The sequence below is a fragment of the Oxyura jamaicensis genome, chromosome 6 (genome assembly GCF_011077185.1).
Source record: "Oxyura jamaicensis isolate SHBP4307 breed ruddy duck chromosome 6, BPBGC_Ojam_1.0, whole genome shotgun sequence".
In the NCBI taxonomy this organism is placed as follows: domain Eukaryota; kingdom Metazoa; phylum Chordata; class Aves; order Anseriformes; family Anatidae; genus Oxyura; species Oxyura jamaicensis.
The window spans coordinates 27,684,266-27,701,759 of record NC_048898.1 but is presented as its reverse complement, the minus strand read 5'-3'; the positions used below and the strand labels follow the sequence as shown (position 1 = coordinate 27,701,759).

The 17,494-nt window shown below is 40.3% G+C and overlaps 1 protein-coding gene across 9 annotated transcripts in view; it reads left to right on the top strand.

The window, feature by feature from the left end:
- ABLIM1 (actin binding LIM protein 1) overlaps positions 1-17,494 on the top strand; it is a 186,583-nt gene that overhangs the window by 93,083 nt on the left and 76,006 nt on the right. For all 9 annotated transcript variants that reach the window (XM_035329705.1, XM_035329703.1, XM_035329702.1 and 6 more), the window contains 2 exons: positions 3,178-3,361; positions 3,717-3,826. In XM_035329705.1, the coding sequence (XP_035185596.1) occupies positions 3,178-3,361; positions 3,717-3,826 (294 nt within the window). The remainder of the gene's footprint in view (positions 1-3,177; positions 3,362-3,716; positions 3,827-17,494) is intronic.

Here is a 17,494-nt window from a genome sequence, read left to right as displayed (position 1 = left end):
CCCCCCCCCCCCCCCGAGGTGTACCTGAAAAACAGTTTAAAACATTTTTTGCAGCATTATAGTAGAATGTTAACTGTAGTTCTTTGTAGCTCTCCTCAGTCACTAATAATTGAGTTTTAGCTGCTTGTGGGTTTAATGCCACCATGAAATGTCATTTGTTTGCATATAAATATTAACTCTGGTCTGTGCAGAAATGGGAAACTGGAAGAATGCTAGTACTGATGCTCCTTCAATTCTAACTTGCATTTTAGCCTGTGATCTTTATTAGTATTCTATTAATTACTGTTACAATAACATTTCAAAATGCCTGGGAGCTGCCATATGCGTGTACTTTTCAGAAGTCATCTAGCAGCTCATTTATGCTTTCTCACAGAGGTCTATAAAGAGGACTTTTTAAAAACCCACATGAAGTAAACAGTCCATTATTTTTGGTGCTACTTCGGGATTTTAGATTCAGGTTCAAGTCCTTGGTTCAGCCCAAATTAAAGCAGAATTGTAAAATTCAGTCTCCTATCTCGTGTCACTTTCCCTCCATAGGAGTTGACGGTTTGGGGATGGATTGCTTTCTGCCTCTAAAGTTGACCAAAAATGCCAACGTAGCACTATGAATATTTTCTTAAAACAGAACAGGTTCTTGGTGAATAAGCATTTAATAGTGAAAAACTGCCAAGTCACAGAAATGCTCGACTGGTCCCTCACCCTTTAACGAATACACTTATGTTTCCCAGTAAAGTAGTACAGGACTAGCATTTTATGTAGCTACAATTCCATATTCAGATGCAGTGTTTTTTATCTAATCCATGAAGTACTGGGAATACAGCATGTAAAAGACCAACACACAACCAATGCAGATTAGCCACTCAAAGGTAATAACAGTTCTTGGGAAATTACTTTGTCCAAAATACAGATGGTTAATACTCTTTATTCGCATTTGCCATATTCAAGATCCTCTATGCTGTCATACGGTTTGGCTGCACATATCATAAATTATGGATAGCAGAGATGTGGCTAGATTTTTAATGCTTGACTGTCTCTACTGCAGCCTTCTCCCTGTATTTATGTGTAAAAAAAAAAAAAAAAACACTGAAAATTTACCCTGAACACTTCAAATATTCTTTTTAAAGCAATGCAAAAAGTATTGATGCAGTGAAGGTGGGACAGCTCAGCGTTATCTGGGGAATGGAGGAGTTAATCAAAACCACACAACATTCCTGAAATATTCATTGGTTCAAAAAGAAGCAGCAGCATGAAAGCTGCTTAAAATAAAGCACATGCTTGAGGGGAAAAATGTGTGATGGTGTATAAAATAGTAAAATCTGTTGTATTTATGAAATCATATCTTCTGTTTATCTCCCGTCCCTGAAGTGAAAGCAGGATTGCGTTGGTACAAACTATATTTTCCTTGGACAAGTAAATGAGAGACCTGTGGGCAGGTTCCAGGGTTGAACAGCCCTGGAATAGTTTCAGCTGGGAAACTAGATGAAAAGTCCAGTCTGGCTCTGTTGGCTGCACTGTGGCTTTGCAGGCCAGGCCACAGAGTGGGTAGTATCACCCTGTTCATGAGTTGGGGTCAAAAAGGTTGCCTGATTCCCAGACAAAAAGAAGATAATGCAGTCTTACCTTCTTCCTGAGTCTCTTCCACGTGCCCTTACAAGAAAGAATGGTGCCCGACTGCTTTGGTGGCCTAAAATCTGTGAGTGCGTCTGGGGAAATCCCCACTAGTCCAGGTACTACATAGAACGTTTCTGTCAAATGGATTCTTTTTTCCATGACCATCTAATTTATCTTGATTTCTACAGCACTGTATTCCATGAGGAGCTAAGCAAGTGACTGCACCCGTTACATCTTTGCCGTGTAGTTGTGGTCTTTTATGATGTTGTTGCTGTCAGAATCAATATTACTGTGATTTTCTCTCTGAAACATGAGGTTAAACTGAAGGATTCATGCACCACCGTTAATTGAACCTGTGGATTAAGGAGGCTGTCTACATAGCATGAAAAAATTGTTCTCCAAGCTAACGCCAAACAAATAGGTTCATTCACAGATTACGGTGTGGCCCCACACAGAGATTTTGTCAGGGCAAGTGAGATAGCAATGTGCTGACCCTGAATGAAGACATAAGATAGCCTTGCCTTTCAGCAAGGAGCACAAATTAAGCTGCAGCCGGATACTGCCACAGTAAAACTGCCTCTATCTGCAAAGCCTGCTTGGAGTTGTTGAGGCGGTGCAGGCCTTTCCAGGGAAATAGGTGATTTGCTTGATGTTGGGCAGATGCTTAACCTCTTCTTTCCTGTGTTAGATGCGTTCCTGTTCCTAGTAAATCTGTAAATTGGTGATAACCACTAGTAAATACAATGCAAAACCTATCTTAGAAGGTAGGCCTTGTTTAGCAATTTCCCCTAAGAATGTGTCCACATCTACCACTCGTCTGACAATTTAAAAAAGTATTTCAGCTGCCTCCAGTGTCTTTCCTAAGTTAAAAAACATGTATCCCCTGTAATTCAGTAGTGTTGTTTTGAGGGGATTTTCCTTTCCTCAGTAGATCAGTGACAGTTGTTCTAGATTCAGCTGCTCAGAGAATGAGCTTTTCAGTTTGTGATAATTTCAGAATGAGATCAGAAAGGCAAACACAATGCAACAGGCAATTAGTGGGGGACGTGAGCCCCAAGTTTTTGTTATGAGACTTTTTTTCTTTTTAATGTGGTATGCATTCCATATAACTCCAGCTTTTAAAGAAACAGCAAAAGAAAGAGTTCTTAGTGACTGGAAAATATAAAAGCAGTTACTTGAGAGATGGTATCTTTTACTATCTCTTATCTTACATTTCATAGCACACCAATCAATCCTAAGTTCCATTTTTCTGTAAAGCTCTGCTAACATGGTTAACTGGATGATGCAGGGTAATCAAGGTCTTAGTGAGGAACAAGTGCATGGAAGTTGTGACTGTATACATTTCTCCAAAGAAACTCCGAAGTCTCTTGTAGCCAGAGAATGCCAGTCATTTTCTGGGAAGTCAAGGCATGCAGTGACAGTAGGAAAAGGCAAGAATCTGATAGAAGGAAGCAAGACCACCAGGGTCATCTCAATCTCATTTGTAGGCATCATAGACTGTTGCTACAATCCTTTGTAGGTATATTTTTCCAATCTGTATGTGTATTTGTTTGTTTTTTCTTCCAGTGTGTGGCTGTGACCTGGCTCAAGGAGGCTTTTTCATTAAGAATGGGGAATACCTTTGTACTTTGGATTACCAGCGCATGTATGGTACCCGCTGCAACGGCTGTGGGGAGTTCGTTGAAGGAGAAGTAGTGACAGCTCTGGGAAAAACATACCATCCAACCTGCTTTGCCTGTACAGTTTGCAAGTAAGTCATCCCTTTCAGCTAGAGTGGCCTGAACCCAGTACAAGTAAAACAGGGAGAAAGGCATCACCATGAGACACAAGTCTCAAGATGTTATTTTCTTTAGATAAAGTATGTTGTATAAGATTTTGAAACCAAAATACAAGGCAAGTCTAACCTCTGCTCTGCTTGCATCTGTGGACTGGATTTCTTCCAGTGCCTGGCTTTGCCAAGGCCACATTGCAGAAACTCTTTGGCCTGAGTTTCTGTAAAATATTAATTGCACTGGTGGAAGGCAGCAAACCTGAGGCATGGGGAACAGAACAAAATTTCTGGCGTAACTTTTGCTAAAATAGTTTTTTTCTTTTTAACTCTCCAGGCGCCCATTTCCACCAGGTGATCGAGTTACCTTTAATGGAAGGGATTGTCTCTGTCAGTTGTGTGCTCAGCCAATGTCCTCAAGCCCCAAAGAATTGTCTGCCTCCAGCAGTAAGTATTCCATCTTCTTTCTGAATCCTTTCGCTTTCTGAGCTCATCAGCATTTGATTGAAACTGTCTCAATTCAATCTTCTTGATTTAATTTTTTCTCCTCCTTTTAGAAGTGTATATTGTCTCTGGGAGCCATCCTTTTTTTTTTTTTCTTTCTTTCTTTCCTTTTTTTTTTAAAGTGTCTGGTACTACAGGTTGGAAGAGACATTTACACTTAGTCATTTCCGTATGAACAAATGACTTTTACCCAGAAATTGGATATTTTGAAGGGCTCATTTTCTTTTATAGACACTGTAAAAGTGTCCTCTTGATGCAATCAGAGGTTTCAGAGTTCACAGATTCCAGTTTTTCCATGTATACTTGCACAAGTTGAAGTATTCAGAAGAGGATAATGTTAGAGGAAATTAATTTTCTTCCACTCTTTAACACTTCAATTTAATTAAATTATCCTTTAAAGTGGGGTATCACCAAGTTTATGCCTCTGGTAGATTGATACTGCAATGGATTTGTGATCAGGAACCATTTTCAGGAACAGTTCATAAGAAACCATTATTAAAAAAAAAAAAAGAGAGAGAAATCAAGTTAAGGGGAAAGAGAAAATGAAGAAAGTTTCGAAGGAAAATTAACTTGGTTTGCTGTTGAGTTTTAGTGCTTCTAAGAGCATTTGTAAATTACTGATTCACAGTAAGTATTCAGCTCTGCCTGTGGTAGTTTATTCTTTAAATCTTTTGGAATTTCTGTTTCTTTCTCTGACTTCTGGATTGCACTTAGTACGTTAATTTGTAATGATTTACCCAGTGCAGTTTTATAATTCAAAATGACTGCAGATTTTTTTTTGTGATACTGGATAGTTTACCAGCAGTTTTTGGTTGAGGGAGGCTTTTTGTATTTTGTACTGATACTTGGCCTTGAGGTACTGGGATTATAAAGGGCAAAGTAAAGGCATAGTTGGATAAGATTTGTGCTCAGCAGATGAGTGAAGAGAATCTCAGGTTGTCTGATTTGACTGAAGGCATACTTTGGTATCGTGCCTTTCTGTCTGTTAAGCCATAATATTCCACTCTAACTGTGGATTTGTCGCTGAAAAAGCCCAGGCCTAATTGGTTAAGGATGATTTAAGGAAACTTTAAAAAGTTTTAGAAGAATTATAAACGAACATAAAGTTCTATGTGGTACTTCAGGCACCCAGAGAATCATTCTGAGATAAAGGAATCATGTGGAAATCATACTTATTTGAATTTCTGATATTGAGGAGTGATAACCAGCAAGGACTTGGAGGACCTAGCGAAGTGGACAGCACTGATGTTCTTTTTCTCTGTGATAGCGTCGGTTCCTGAACTAGTGGTGTTCAGTGAGAGAAGTATCTGGAACACAGTAGACCTGGTTCTCAAAAACAGGCATGCTTGTCCAGCACTGTGGCCCCTTCCCCACAACGAGACTCCAGGTGCCAAAATGCTGCCTAGCAAACAATAGGCTAGAGTTATATCACTGATGGCAAGTGACAGAGCTGGGGAGTCACTTCTTGATAGCCATAGTCTCTGCTAGAATTGCTGCTTGGGTTCCAAGCTGATGCTATAGGTAACAAGGACTGTAATACATAATTTTGACTGTTATTTGTGCTGAGATTTTGTTTTTTAAATCAAGATTGGGTCCTGCTGGGCAAACTGTCTTACCAGTGCACGGAACAAGAAAGCTCCTGCTCTTACCAATTTAGTGTGCACTAGGTAGAGATCTGCAGGTACCTGCCACCGTGTATCTGCTGCTTTTGTGGACAGGTAGTTGTAGAAGATAGTCGTGGGAGATACAGCGTAGAGGTTCTGGTCGTTTTAGAGCAAAACTCTCCAAAACCCACAAATGAAAGCAGGACCAGCATGTGCTCATAAGTTCAGACAACTTCAATTAAAAGAATACTAATGAAGCATCCTCCTAATAGAGTGTGTTCAGAGAGATGCCAGCTGCTGCTTTAGCTTCGCACAAAAGTTGACTTAGATACTGAGACGCCTTCTTGCTGACACTAAAGAATAAATTTTAATTAGTGTAAGCTGTTCCAGATTGCTTCCACTTCTCTCCTGCTGGCTGAATAAGACACATCAGTCTTTTCTAATACTTTACCCTTCTTTGAAAAGATTTTTTTAAACATAAGTTCTTCTAGAAAAAAGAATATCATTCACATTGTGCATGTATTTTCCATCCTATATTGTGTTCAGTTTCACCTGATTACTTTCAAGTAGATTACTGGAGGCAGTTTTCCTTAAAACAAAGAAAGTTGGAGGTGAGGAAATTCAATAGACTGAAAGTGTATCAGGTTTGGTTGGTTTATGTAATGTAAAAAAGGAAGCTTTGTATCCACTGGAATGTCTGCATTAATGTTGACACACAGTTTTCTGATGTCTGTTATTTCACATAAATGAAAGGCTTGTTGATAGCTTTTCTTGGATGCTTTCAAGGAGAATCAAATGCCTCTAAATACAGGGGTTAAGATCTTGAATATCATGAACCTGAATATTATTACACTCTTACAATGTGCACCCACGACAATCAGAAGGAAAAATACTGAAAAATTAATTTTCCTTTTGTCTTTAAGACTAGTTGGGTCCATGATACTTCTTTACTGTGTTTATATTAATATATTTCTTTCACTCCACATACATTACCTGGAATAATTATAGTTTTTTTCTTTAAGAACATTTCAGTGACTCCTTTTTTATTCCATTTTTCTAAGACAGTCTTCTTAAGTGTGTTCCTTAGACACTGCTGGATGAACAAGGAAAATCCCAAAGCTAATGAACTCTGAAGTCAGCAGGAAATTTAAGGCCAAATACCTGTATATAGCCTTGCAGACAAATGAAGTGGTTGGTGGTCTTTTTTTCTTCTCGTTTTGTTTCGTATGACAGCATGACAAATGAGACATGCTCTAAAAAGCAAAGTGACGAGGATCAGTGCAGAGCAGCACAGGTTCAGGGGGCAAGTATTTAAAAACCAAATCAGAGAGGAGAGATGATGCTGAAATGGGCTGTGAAAGTCTAAAAGTGTAATGTTGATGGCTTGGATGGTTCAGGGCTTTCAAGCTTCTGCTGAAGTCATGAAGTTATTTCATTTGGGTCTTAGTAAAAGAGTAATGTAAGTAGTGTATCTGGTCAATTAGTATTTGTGTTTTAAACGGTGTCCAAGTTGTTACACAGCATCATGATTGCCTGGTTTATACTGTCTTAAGCTCTTCCTATTTTCCTTTCCTATTTTCTAGCTACATGCTTACGCACCTGCATTTGTTATGGTTCAGGTAGCTCAACATGTAGAGAAGCAGTTGTGCAGGCATCTGTTATCTGTAAATTTTAGACAAGGCTACAACTTGTCTGTTGGTCTATTTGATGGTGGCTGCTCTGCTTCCTCTTCTTCTCCCTCCACCTCCCTCTTACAATACAGGAGATGTTAATTAACAAAATGAATCTCTGTTCCATATATGACAGCCTCAAGTCAGACTCCCTCAACATTTTGGATCACATATTCAATGGACTGTTTTGAAGACCACGTTTAAAAATCTGCAAAATGTGTGTTTTTCTAATTTCATGCTGTAATTTAGAGTAAAAAAGGAGCCAAAGCCAAACTTTATGTATATAATTATTACTTTATGCAGAGGCAAGTAGATTCACTGAATAACCAGGCTTACCCTCGTTAATGCTTCTCCATTGGGCATTTTATCACTGAATTCTCACTAGGGCAGCTAGTGAATGATTTGGTGCAGGCATTTCCAAATACTAATTCCTAGTTTACTGAGATGTTGATTTTTATTTTTAATTTTCGATAAAGTAGTTAAAGACTACGTGAGAGCAGAGCAGCCGCAGAGACATCCCTGTGCTTGGGGCAGGCAGGGGAGGTGGTGCCAGCAGTCTGCGTTGGCACAGCTTGAAGCAGCAGTCTGCTGGCTCCGTGCTCATCTCTGAAATTCAGAGGAGGCTACGTGGCTTTGAGCACAGCTTAAGAGATTGCCTTTTTCCTTGAACAGAGATTTTCCCCTTAGGCATTACACTTCAGAATTTCCATGATAAAGCACATCACTAATAAGAATATTACATTACTTCCTTGCCCTTTCTGTGTTGGCTCCTTGTCTGGTTACTGGTAAGGAAGTTTTAGTTATTGCTGATTACCTTTTTGCTGAAAGGCTGGATCATTTTAGTGATGTATATTAACTGGTTAAGAAATTGCATTTCAAATGAGAAATAGGCTTTCTAGATGGACAGGAGAAAACCTCCTTATCCACAAAAGACTGAAGCAGTACCATCACCTAGCAAGAGTTTTCATTGGGAAAAATGCATCCCCTTTCAAAATGATGGAGTATCATAGTTTGCTTTTCTTCAGTGAAATAGATACTTGTGTCCTATACTTGCTCAGGTATGTAGTGATACTGCTTGGAAAGAAGCACAGGAAAATATATCTTAACACCTTTCTTTGGAGCAGTCTCTGTTGTGAGCTAAGAGCATTGCAGTACAAGAGACAGTGTTGGACCAGAGTTTCCAAAATGGCCAGTCATGCATCCAAATGGTGCATGAATAAGCTTCGGTGCAGCTGTTCCCTGACCAGCCAGCTTCCACGTGGAGCTTTCACAACGCTGTTTTGTATGTTTGTCCTTGCCTGCTTTGCACAATTTGTTCTGGTTCAAAGAATGACCCAGGATTCTCTGGGACACATGCTTTTATGCCTATCTGTACAGAGCCTAACAGAGCTGCATCCTGGCTCACAACTGGGGCTCTTAGCTCTATTGTGATATAAATAATAAGCTTAATGCTTAATGAACTTGTGAGAGAAAGATATCTTTGTTAATGATTCAATAGCCTTATCTCTTCAAATAAGATACAGTAAAGCTCCCAGTATATATCTGAAACTTCCAGCAGGGCTTGTGGCAAAGCTGAAGTAGGACAGAGCTGGGATACTTGATCTGTTGAAGAAAAAGGTGATCAGGAATAAATGGGAATCATCTTTTGTCTCCCTGCCCAAAAAGGGTGGGGAAAGATCTTGTTTTAGAAACAATAAAGCATCAAAATGGAGAAGAAGCACATTTGCTTTGCATTCTTCCTTTAAAGACTCACTAATTTTTAATGTGCTTTTAGGCTCAGGATGTAACTGTCCTTTCATTAGATGCAGAGACAGGTCACTGCTGCCAGTATTCAGAAATACGCCTGTGCAGGTTTATAGGCATCACAAACTTCTCTGTTAGAAGTGAGCTGCATAAATAAATTGGATGTAAAATTTCTTTTAATCATAGTTGTTGTGAAAGGTCTGCACCTAGCCTTTGTAACTGGTTATCCACATTTGACTGAGTTTTCATTATTTTGTTCTTTAGCCTTCTTTCCCGAGCAGTCAGAATACTCCTTCGTGTCTGCAGGCAGGACACAAAATCCGTAGGGGAAGACTTGGCTGGCTATTTGTAAGCAAGCTATCTGCAATGATTTCGAGCTTAAAAGTGTATTAAGCAACATCCAACACATGATTTTTGAGCTCATTCTTAGGAAATATCTTACAATTTCACTCTCTGTCTCAAAGCTACATAATATTTGGAGTTGTCCAACTGCTTGGCACAGATGTAGATAGGCCTTAGTGGAGGACGCCGAGCCCAGTTCTGCCTCAAGGGATGCACACTCCCAGTACCCATACGCGGCAGTCAGAGAGCACCGGGGAACAATTCGGTTCCCCAAGGCAAACTCAATAATTCTGGTTTTCAACATGCATTTTAAAATGGATTTTAAAAAATCTTATATATCGTTTTGATCCTTAAGGAATTAATATTCTGTGTGTATGCCGTAGCACACAGAATTCTCATTTCATAATTCCTGGCTTTTCTGCTAAAGGTACAGAAGCACTCGCATATCTCTGTGGCATTCAAGCCTGCCCCCCTGTGTACTGGAAATTGAGCTGAGCATATTTGGGACTTGACAGAAGGGGCCCACATAGTCACGTAACTTTTTCTTTTGATTTATCATAGAATCAAAACACTACAGACATCATTGTGGATTGACTTCCAACACTGTGATTTAAATCACTGATTTTAATCATAGCTTAACTAAGAACCCAGGAAACCTTGATTAAAATAATTGATTGGAACCTTGTTTTACACTTGTACTTTTAATTATTCTCCTAAATAAAAGGCTAACTGCTAAGCATGAGGATACTCTGTATGTGTACACATTTACTTAAACTAGTATAGTTCTGTATAAATTAGTCAAATTTTTTGACATCTGTATTTTTACATAATGACTATTTTTGCTCATGACTTACATCTAGATCCATTTGCATGGAAATTGAAATTAAATTACAAGGCATAAAAATAGCATTGTGGATATTTTTTTTTTTTAATTTCAGAAACTACCTGAAATACAGTGGACACACAGAATGTAAATACATTAAAATCTATTTTAATTTTGTATCTCCTGATTTGTCAAGGGTCTGTAGCTTTATAAAACTATTTACTTTGTATAACTATGTCCATAAGGATTTTAAAACTGACGGACCTTATCATACCTAATTTCGTTTATAGATATGAAAAGGAGAGCAAGTTTCCTCTGTGTTTTCAAATCCTGTTTGGATTTTTGAACTTTGATTTTAAATTAAAGTGTAAAATTAGTATTTTTAATAACATCCTTGATTTTTAAATATCAGTATTAAATTTCCCCTATCTTATTTTTTTTTTTTTAATAATCTTGCAGGGTTACTGACTTTTTAATACATTGAGAATACTGTGGGTCTAAAATTTGCCCTATCCTGCCCTTTTTAAGAATAAAATAAGCAAATCAACATTCATGAATGGGGATAAAAAAGTGATACAAACCTCAAGTACAGTTCCTATCTGGCAAAAGGCATTGGGTTATGGCAGAAGAATACTCAGTTCTTCACTTGTTAAATTCTTCCAGTGACTCTGACAGCCAGTTTCTATGATTACTCCAAGAAATTTTATTCTTTTGAAGAGGGTTTGCAATTTTTGAGATGTTTTCATCATTTGAATTGTTTTTTTAGATTAATTTTAGTTGTCACTTATGTTTTGTACCAGTAGCTAAATTGCATGAGAAGCCTCCATTTGCTCATCTAATTCTTATTTTATGAGGATTGGTATTTTCTCTGCTGCTTTATAAATCTACTTTGTTCCTTCCCTGGAGGTGTATAAAGCATTGTTAGAAGCTAACTTTTGGGTGACAAGAAACAGAGCAGCATCTGTATTGAGAATATAGTGGTGGCAAGGTGTTAAGTTTCTGACTAAGCAGTTTTCCATCAGAAAATGTTGGTTCACAAATGTAATGTTTTTTTTCAGGAAGGTGTTTTCGGTCCATTTTGCCTATTTCTTTTGTATTGTGTGTAAATTAGGCAAGAACAATTGTGAATGGACCATTAAGTATCTGCTACTATTTATGTATGTGTATCCCCATCTTAAATTTGGAAAAAAAAAATATCCATCTCCCAAGTCTTTACCAACACTAATCAAATATGATTCCAAAGAGAGTTCTGGGAGAAGTGCAAGGAATTGCTCAGTAAATGGGTGTTACATTGGGAGGCATCACAAGTTTGGAAAATACAACTATAGGAGGAAATCCCCAGACGCGAGTATTTGGGAATTGCCATGTTCAGAGAGGCTACCAGGTAATAAGTCAGTGATCAGAGGTCACTGACTGTTGTTATTTAGAGCTCAGTTTGCCATGGGTTACCAGGACATAAAAACCTTCCTAAAAGTTTCCATATTGGAGATAGTACAGTTTTAATTGTTTTCCAAGAGTAACAATGGAAAATTACCCAAAATAGTCCTCAAATGAAGAGACGCAGCACGCACTGTCCATGAGCCAGGCTTTAAGCACTGAAGCTTATTTTCAAACTGAACAACTCCCTTGGCATACTGTGAGCTGGAGCTGTGAATTTAAATTCAGCTGGAATTATCCGAGTCCTGAATGTGTGGTAAAGGAAATAACAGGTTAGACTAGCTTCAGATAGCCACTGCTGATACGTGTCTGGCTGGGGTTTATCCTCAGAGTAGTTTTGCAAATGGGACACTGGGGCTGCTAGGTGTAAAAAAAAAAAAAATACTGTTACCTTTCTTTTACAGGACAATTACAAACTCCTCTCTAAGATAGGTGGAAGAAGAAAGAGACAGATGTGCTACAAGCTATTTCCATCACACTTTGGTTTTCCGTTCAGACGTGTAGGAAAGATTGGGTTGAAACGGTGGCTGATGTTGAAGCTGATGTAATGGAGAAAGGCCAACTTGGTGGTATGTTGCTTGCAGGGATACTTTTCAGGAGTAAGAGGGTAAAAGGCCAATTGGTTTGGCCTCTGTTGAGAAGGAGGTGTAGCAAGATAAAGAAGGAAGGGCAATAGTTTCCTGTTCTTGTGTAGAAAACTAACACACATGCTCACATCAGTAAAGAGGAGAAGAAAAACTCTCATAATATAACAATGTCATATTAACAGACTAAAGTTGGGGACAAGCTTTCATCCTTCTAAATTACTTTAAATTACATCAAATGGTGAAAGTGCTGTTTCCAGTAATTATATATCAAGATAATCACACAGCGATCTTCATATAAGTGGGTTTAGTTTATATTTCCATGTATATCAGTCAACTTCTTCAACAGGCAAGTCAATGTTAGGCACTCGTAGGTGGTTAACAGGGACTTGTGCTGCAAGCAAATAATGCCATTCTATGCCATTGTAATTTCTTTCCATATTTAATCAACTAAAGCCTTTTATTTTCTTTAAATATTTATTTTGAAAATATCATTTTTCCCAACTTGCCTTTTATGATAAATGGTCAAAGCTATGTTCCACTTCCCATGGGAAATTTAGTTCCCTTCATTGTGTGAGCCCAGCCTCTCATTGTTAGATTATTCAGGAGTACAAAGATGTTGGAATGGGTTTGTTTTGCCTTCAGCAAAAGGGCAATAACACATTTTGTCTGTCTTTGCGTTGGCAAAGAGGAAGGGTCTGGCAGCAGATTTCATTGCAAAATTGAGTAACATACATGGATCTCAGTCCTGGATGAAAAATTTCCAGTATTGTATGGCCCTGCTCTGACTTCAGAACTCATCACTCCCATAACAATCAAACGATTGTGGCTTAAACTTTGAAAGCATTTGATATACTGTAAACAGACAAAGTGAGTTTGTATTTTTAGCTTTCACGGAAATATCTTGATGAGCTAGAAAAGCCTGTGTGATATCATTGAAAGTTTTAATTTTAAAACAGGGCTTTAAAAAGCATTGCCTGATCTTTGTGGTTAAAGGGTAACTGAGAGAAACTTCTCTGATCTCCTAACTCTGTGAGAAAGGATAACTTGCTCAGTCTCCTGATTGCCACGGAAGAATTATTGGGATACAAGTGTTTTTTTCTTTTTTCAAGATGGCTAAGAATTATTTACAGTTAGAGATTTCTTTACTTTGACTCCAGTGATTATTTATTTATTTATTTATTTATTTTTCCCAATTCCAAGCCACTGTTCATTGGAGCTTGCTCCCTAGGTCCAATTGTGTTTGACAGTATATTTCTGTGCATGTTGAATGAAAGCTTTTTGTTTTTGAAGAAATATCTCTATATAAATAGATATTAGATCCCCTGTTTTAGCTGTTGCAGGTTTGAACCCTGGTAGTGCTGTCTCCATACAACTGATGTGTTGTACTTTATAGGAACTGTAACAAAGAGTCTCACTCCTGGGATTTGTAGAAGTTCAGCAGCTTCAGGCGTTATCCAGACATGTGCTACCAATGGCTATCCGGATTGACAAGAACTTTTTGGTGGCTTAATTATGCATCACTAAGCCAGGCTGCTGTTATCTCTGTTCAGCCCCCTGCACAGAACAAAGTTGGTTTGCTCACGTCAACTCATCCTGCACGTGATTTTGCACAAAGATGTTCATTAGGACACAAGCAGGTAGAGATGACTTCCCTCTCATATATGTTCTATGCAGCGAGTGGAGAATGTGAGAGAAAGGTAGAATTGCCAGTCCATTTTCAAAACAATACAAATGGGAGTGGGCAAGGCGCTAGGCAGTGCTGTTAGGGTTAATGCAGCTGTGTCAGCTCCGAGCCCCCCCTGCCTGTGCAGGGATCCTGCAGGGGGGAGCTCCCTGCTATTGGCTGAGAGCAGGGGAGGGAGGCAAAGGAAGAAAATCCACCGCTTAATTTAGGCAGTGACGAATGGGTTGCTGTGCAGGATTTTTCACTCCTGGATGGCTGGGGTGATGCAGATGCTAAAAAGGGAAATACGTTTTCTCGTTGCATCTTCACAAGCAAGATGCCATAGAAGGCAGCGCACCCTGGCCTGCATCTTCTAGTGAGGCTGCTTAAGGTGACTGGGGGGTGGAAGTATTCATCATGCATAATATTACGGTGTCGTGCTGCTTCCCATTGCCCTGTCCCCCCACTTTTCCATGCTTTTGGGCTGGCTGACTCCACATTCAGCTACAGCCTTTTTGTCCTTCTTGTCATTTGCTTTTGTATTCGGACACATCAAATGTGACAGCCTTCTGAGCGATTTTTTTTCCAGAGCTGTAACTTAAATATGTTAGGATGTATCTTCAGATTGAGCAGGCCTACTCAGAGAACAGGAAAACCACAACAGGTTATGTTAACCATCTCTGGCAGAGAAGCATGCAAGGAGCTTTTGCTTGGCTAAAAATGGTGCTGTCAGCTACTGCTGTTACGAGAGAGGACGAATTCACTTCTTCTGTACCATGTCTGAGCAAGTAGATATCTCTGGTGGAGGTTACAAGGTGGGGAATTGCAGCTGTTGGTGTCACAGGCAGCCACAACGCACATCAGCATGTGTGATACTTCACATTTCTTAGGAGAATTAGTGCCGTGGACTGTCTCAAGTCTTCCTTCAGCTCAAATGTAATCCCACATATTGTTTTTTGTGGTAGGCTTTTCTTTATGTTCCAAGTGTGTATAGGAGCTGTATTGCTCACTCGTGCATTCACACTGCACTCCCCCTCCTCTGTGTTATGCTGGCCCAGCCAAACTTGTGGCTGGGCAATGAACGGGAGTGGGGAGGAACGTGGGTTATCTGACAAAAAGAGAGCACCAGAGAGCTCAAGGTCAAAGGGGTGCCATCTGTTTGACCCGGGTGTGAAGCCAGGGGGTTGAACTGCTGTGGGAACCATTGCACAAAGTTCTGGGAGACAGTTTTCAGATTTTTGAGTATAAGTTTGGCCTGGCACATGGTTGTGAAACACTTGTCTTATCTCACTGCCCTTTTCTTTGCAGCATGAACTGGTTATGGCTTAGGCTGATGCAGCCTGTGCTTAGTGTGATACTGAGATCCTGCCTGCGTATGCTGTGTGCTGATGACATTCAGCCAAAGGCTTTAATATGCTTCATACATGCCTGTGGTCATAAATGGCTTTTATTTGTAGAATTTGGATGAATAAATGGGCTTTTCTTAGCCTAGCCCAGCCTTATTTACTCTCTATTTTAGGAAATAATGATAATTGCTAGCTTCTCATGCATATACCCAACTGTTTTGCTACAGTTAAAATCAGGTTTAGTTAAAAGCCATCTCAGCCTAATAAGACAGTATTTGGGCTATTAGCTTACTTTGATATTAGACTTTCAGTATGCCTGTGACTGGAAATAATGATATTCATTTACACTTGAAGGAACCCAGAAAGAGTGAATGAATGTCACAGTTACTATAGAATAATAAATGCATGTCCAGCACCTCTGCCTTTGACTTACAGGAAGCAAGTAAACAGGTGGGCATATTTTGTGGATCCCTATTTCCTCCACGTAACTGCTTTTTGCACCAGGAAAGACAAAGATTGTGGACTGGGTGGATCCTTTGCATAAGGCAGTTCTTCTATTCTGACTTGGCTTCAGAAATTCAGTTGAAGTGAAACAAAGTGCTTTAAAAAATCACTTTCTTGGTTCCATATCTGCAAAATTTCAGCTTCACAAAACTTGCCTGGATGAAGCTGCCAAAAGCATGGAAAATACAGCAGATTTTTGGAGGGATTATTGTAACAGGGAATGTGTCATGGTTTGGCAGGACCGCAGGTCAGGAATGTGGAAGCTGGCACAGCAGGGAGAAGCAGGGGTGCTGGGAAGCTGAGAAATGGGTGCTGCAGCTCAGCACCCACAGAGATTGGAGGAAAGAACCCATTTCTTGCTACAGTTGGCAGGTATATTGCATGGCTTCAGGTTGGAAGGGACCTGATATAATGTAGTATCCTCTCCAAACCAAAGGGAAGGTCAATGTACCAATGGCATGCTGACAGATGTTCACTTGTGCCCCCCTTAGTCCCATTTCATAACCTCCAGAGCCTCTCTCAGTGACCTGCTCCAGCCCTTGCTGTCATTGTGGAGTGGCATGAAGCCTTGAAATGGCACAGAAGAGCAGAGGGATCCATTATGTGCTGTCAGGACTTGTCATTTCATAATTTCAATTTGTAACTTTTGTTCTTTAGAGCAAAGCCCTGGGATTAGGACATCTCAGGGTTGCTTTTCAAGTCCAAGCTGCATCATTCATCTGTGACTTGCATTTTATTACAAGATACCACTGTGCTTAGGCCTCTTCTCTTAAGGGATTCGAGGGCATGAAGAATGCTGATAGAGAGGCCTGCTGCAAATGGTGACCTGGTTAGCAGGAATGCACAGCGTCTATTTGGGGCTGGCCTTGCCCATTATCCAGCAAACAGAAGTCAGGCCCTTGGGTGTCAAAAGGAGACACTCCTCTTATTGTCAGTTGTGATAATAAACCTGGACTCGCCCTTTTGCAGGGTGTGGCGTTACCTGGGCTGTAAAACTGTGAGGAGATGACGGTGCCCGGGCTGTACCTGTTCAGTCAGCTGGAACTGGTCTTGGTTTGAGGCCGCTTGTTGATGTTTCAGGCACGTGGAGAGGATGTTGCATTCATGAAAGCTAACACCGAGTTTTGGGATAATAAAATACAGAAAAACCTTTGTTCTGGGTTGTCTCTGGCTTCCAAGCATGTCCCAGCTGATGGGCATTCCCTTTCTGCCTCGCTGCTCTGCCAGGCCTTCCTTTCCCTCAGTCACAGAAGCTCCAGCACAGTGCTGGCGGTTCCCTGCTGTGTCCCACATCGGTCTCATCAAATCTTCCCATGCACTGAACTGCCCCTTGCCAGGAAATCTCTTGAGTATCTTATATCTGAATGGAGAGGAATGGGAGCTCAGGGCTGAGCCCAAGATTTCTGATGTGACATGAGATGTTGTGGCATCCTCTGGGACAGAGGGCATTTGGTGGCTCCGGGCTTCAGGTTTGCTGTCTGCCATCAAATTGTCTTTCTGAATCACCGCAAAAATTGAGCGTGGGCTACTGCGTAGTACCAAAATCCCCGAGTGAGAGTGCTTGTGCCTATTAGAGCCCAGGAGAGCTGCTGTTTTCCACACCTGCAGGTGGAACACAATACGCCCCGTCATATAGCATTTAGTGCTGTCACACTGCTGTCACCCTCGCCTCAGGCCCTTGCTAAAAATGCTCTCTCCTCTCTTCCTGGGCTGGGATGTGCCACCGCCTGTGGCTGGGTGGACGTCCTGGTCTTTGCTGCCACCCAATGGGAGACTGCAGCATCCTGGTGGCACTCGCCCAGGCCTCCTTCCTTAGCATCACTTTGGCACTCCGGATCTTGCAAAGAACAAAATTAGAAAAATATTGATTCCTTTGGAAGGCTGGGACTTTT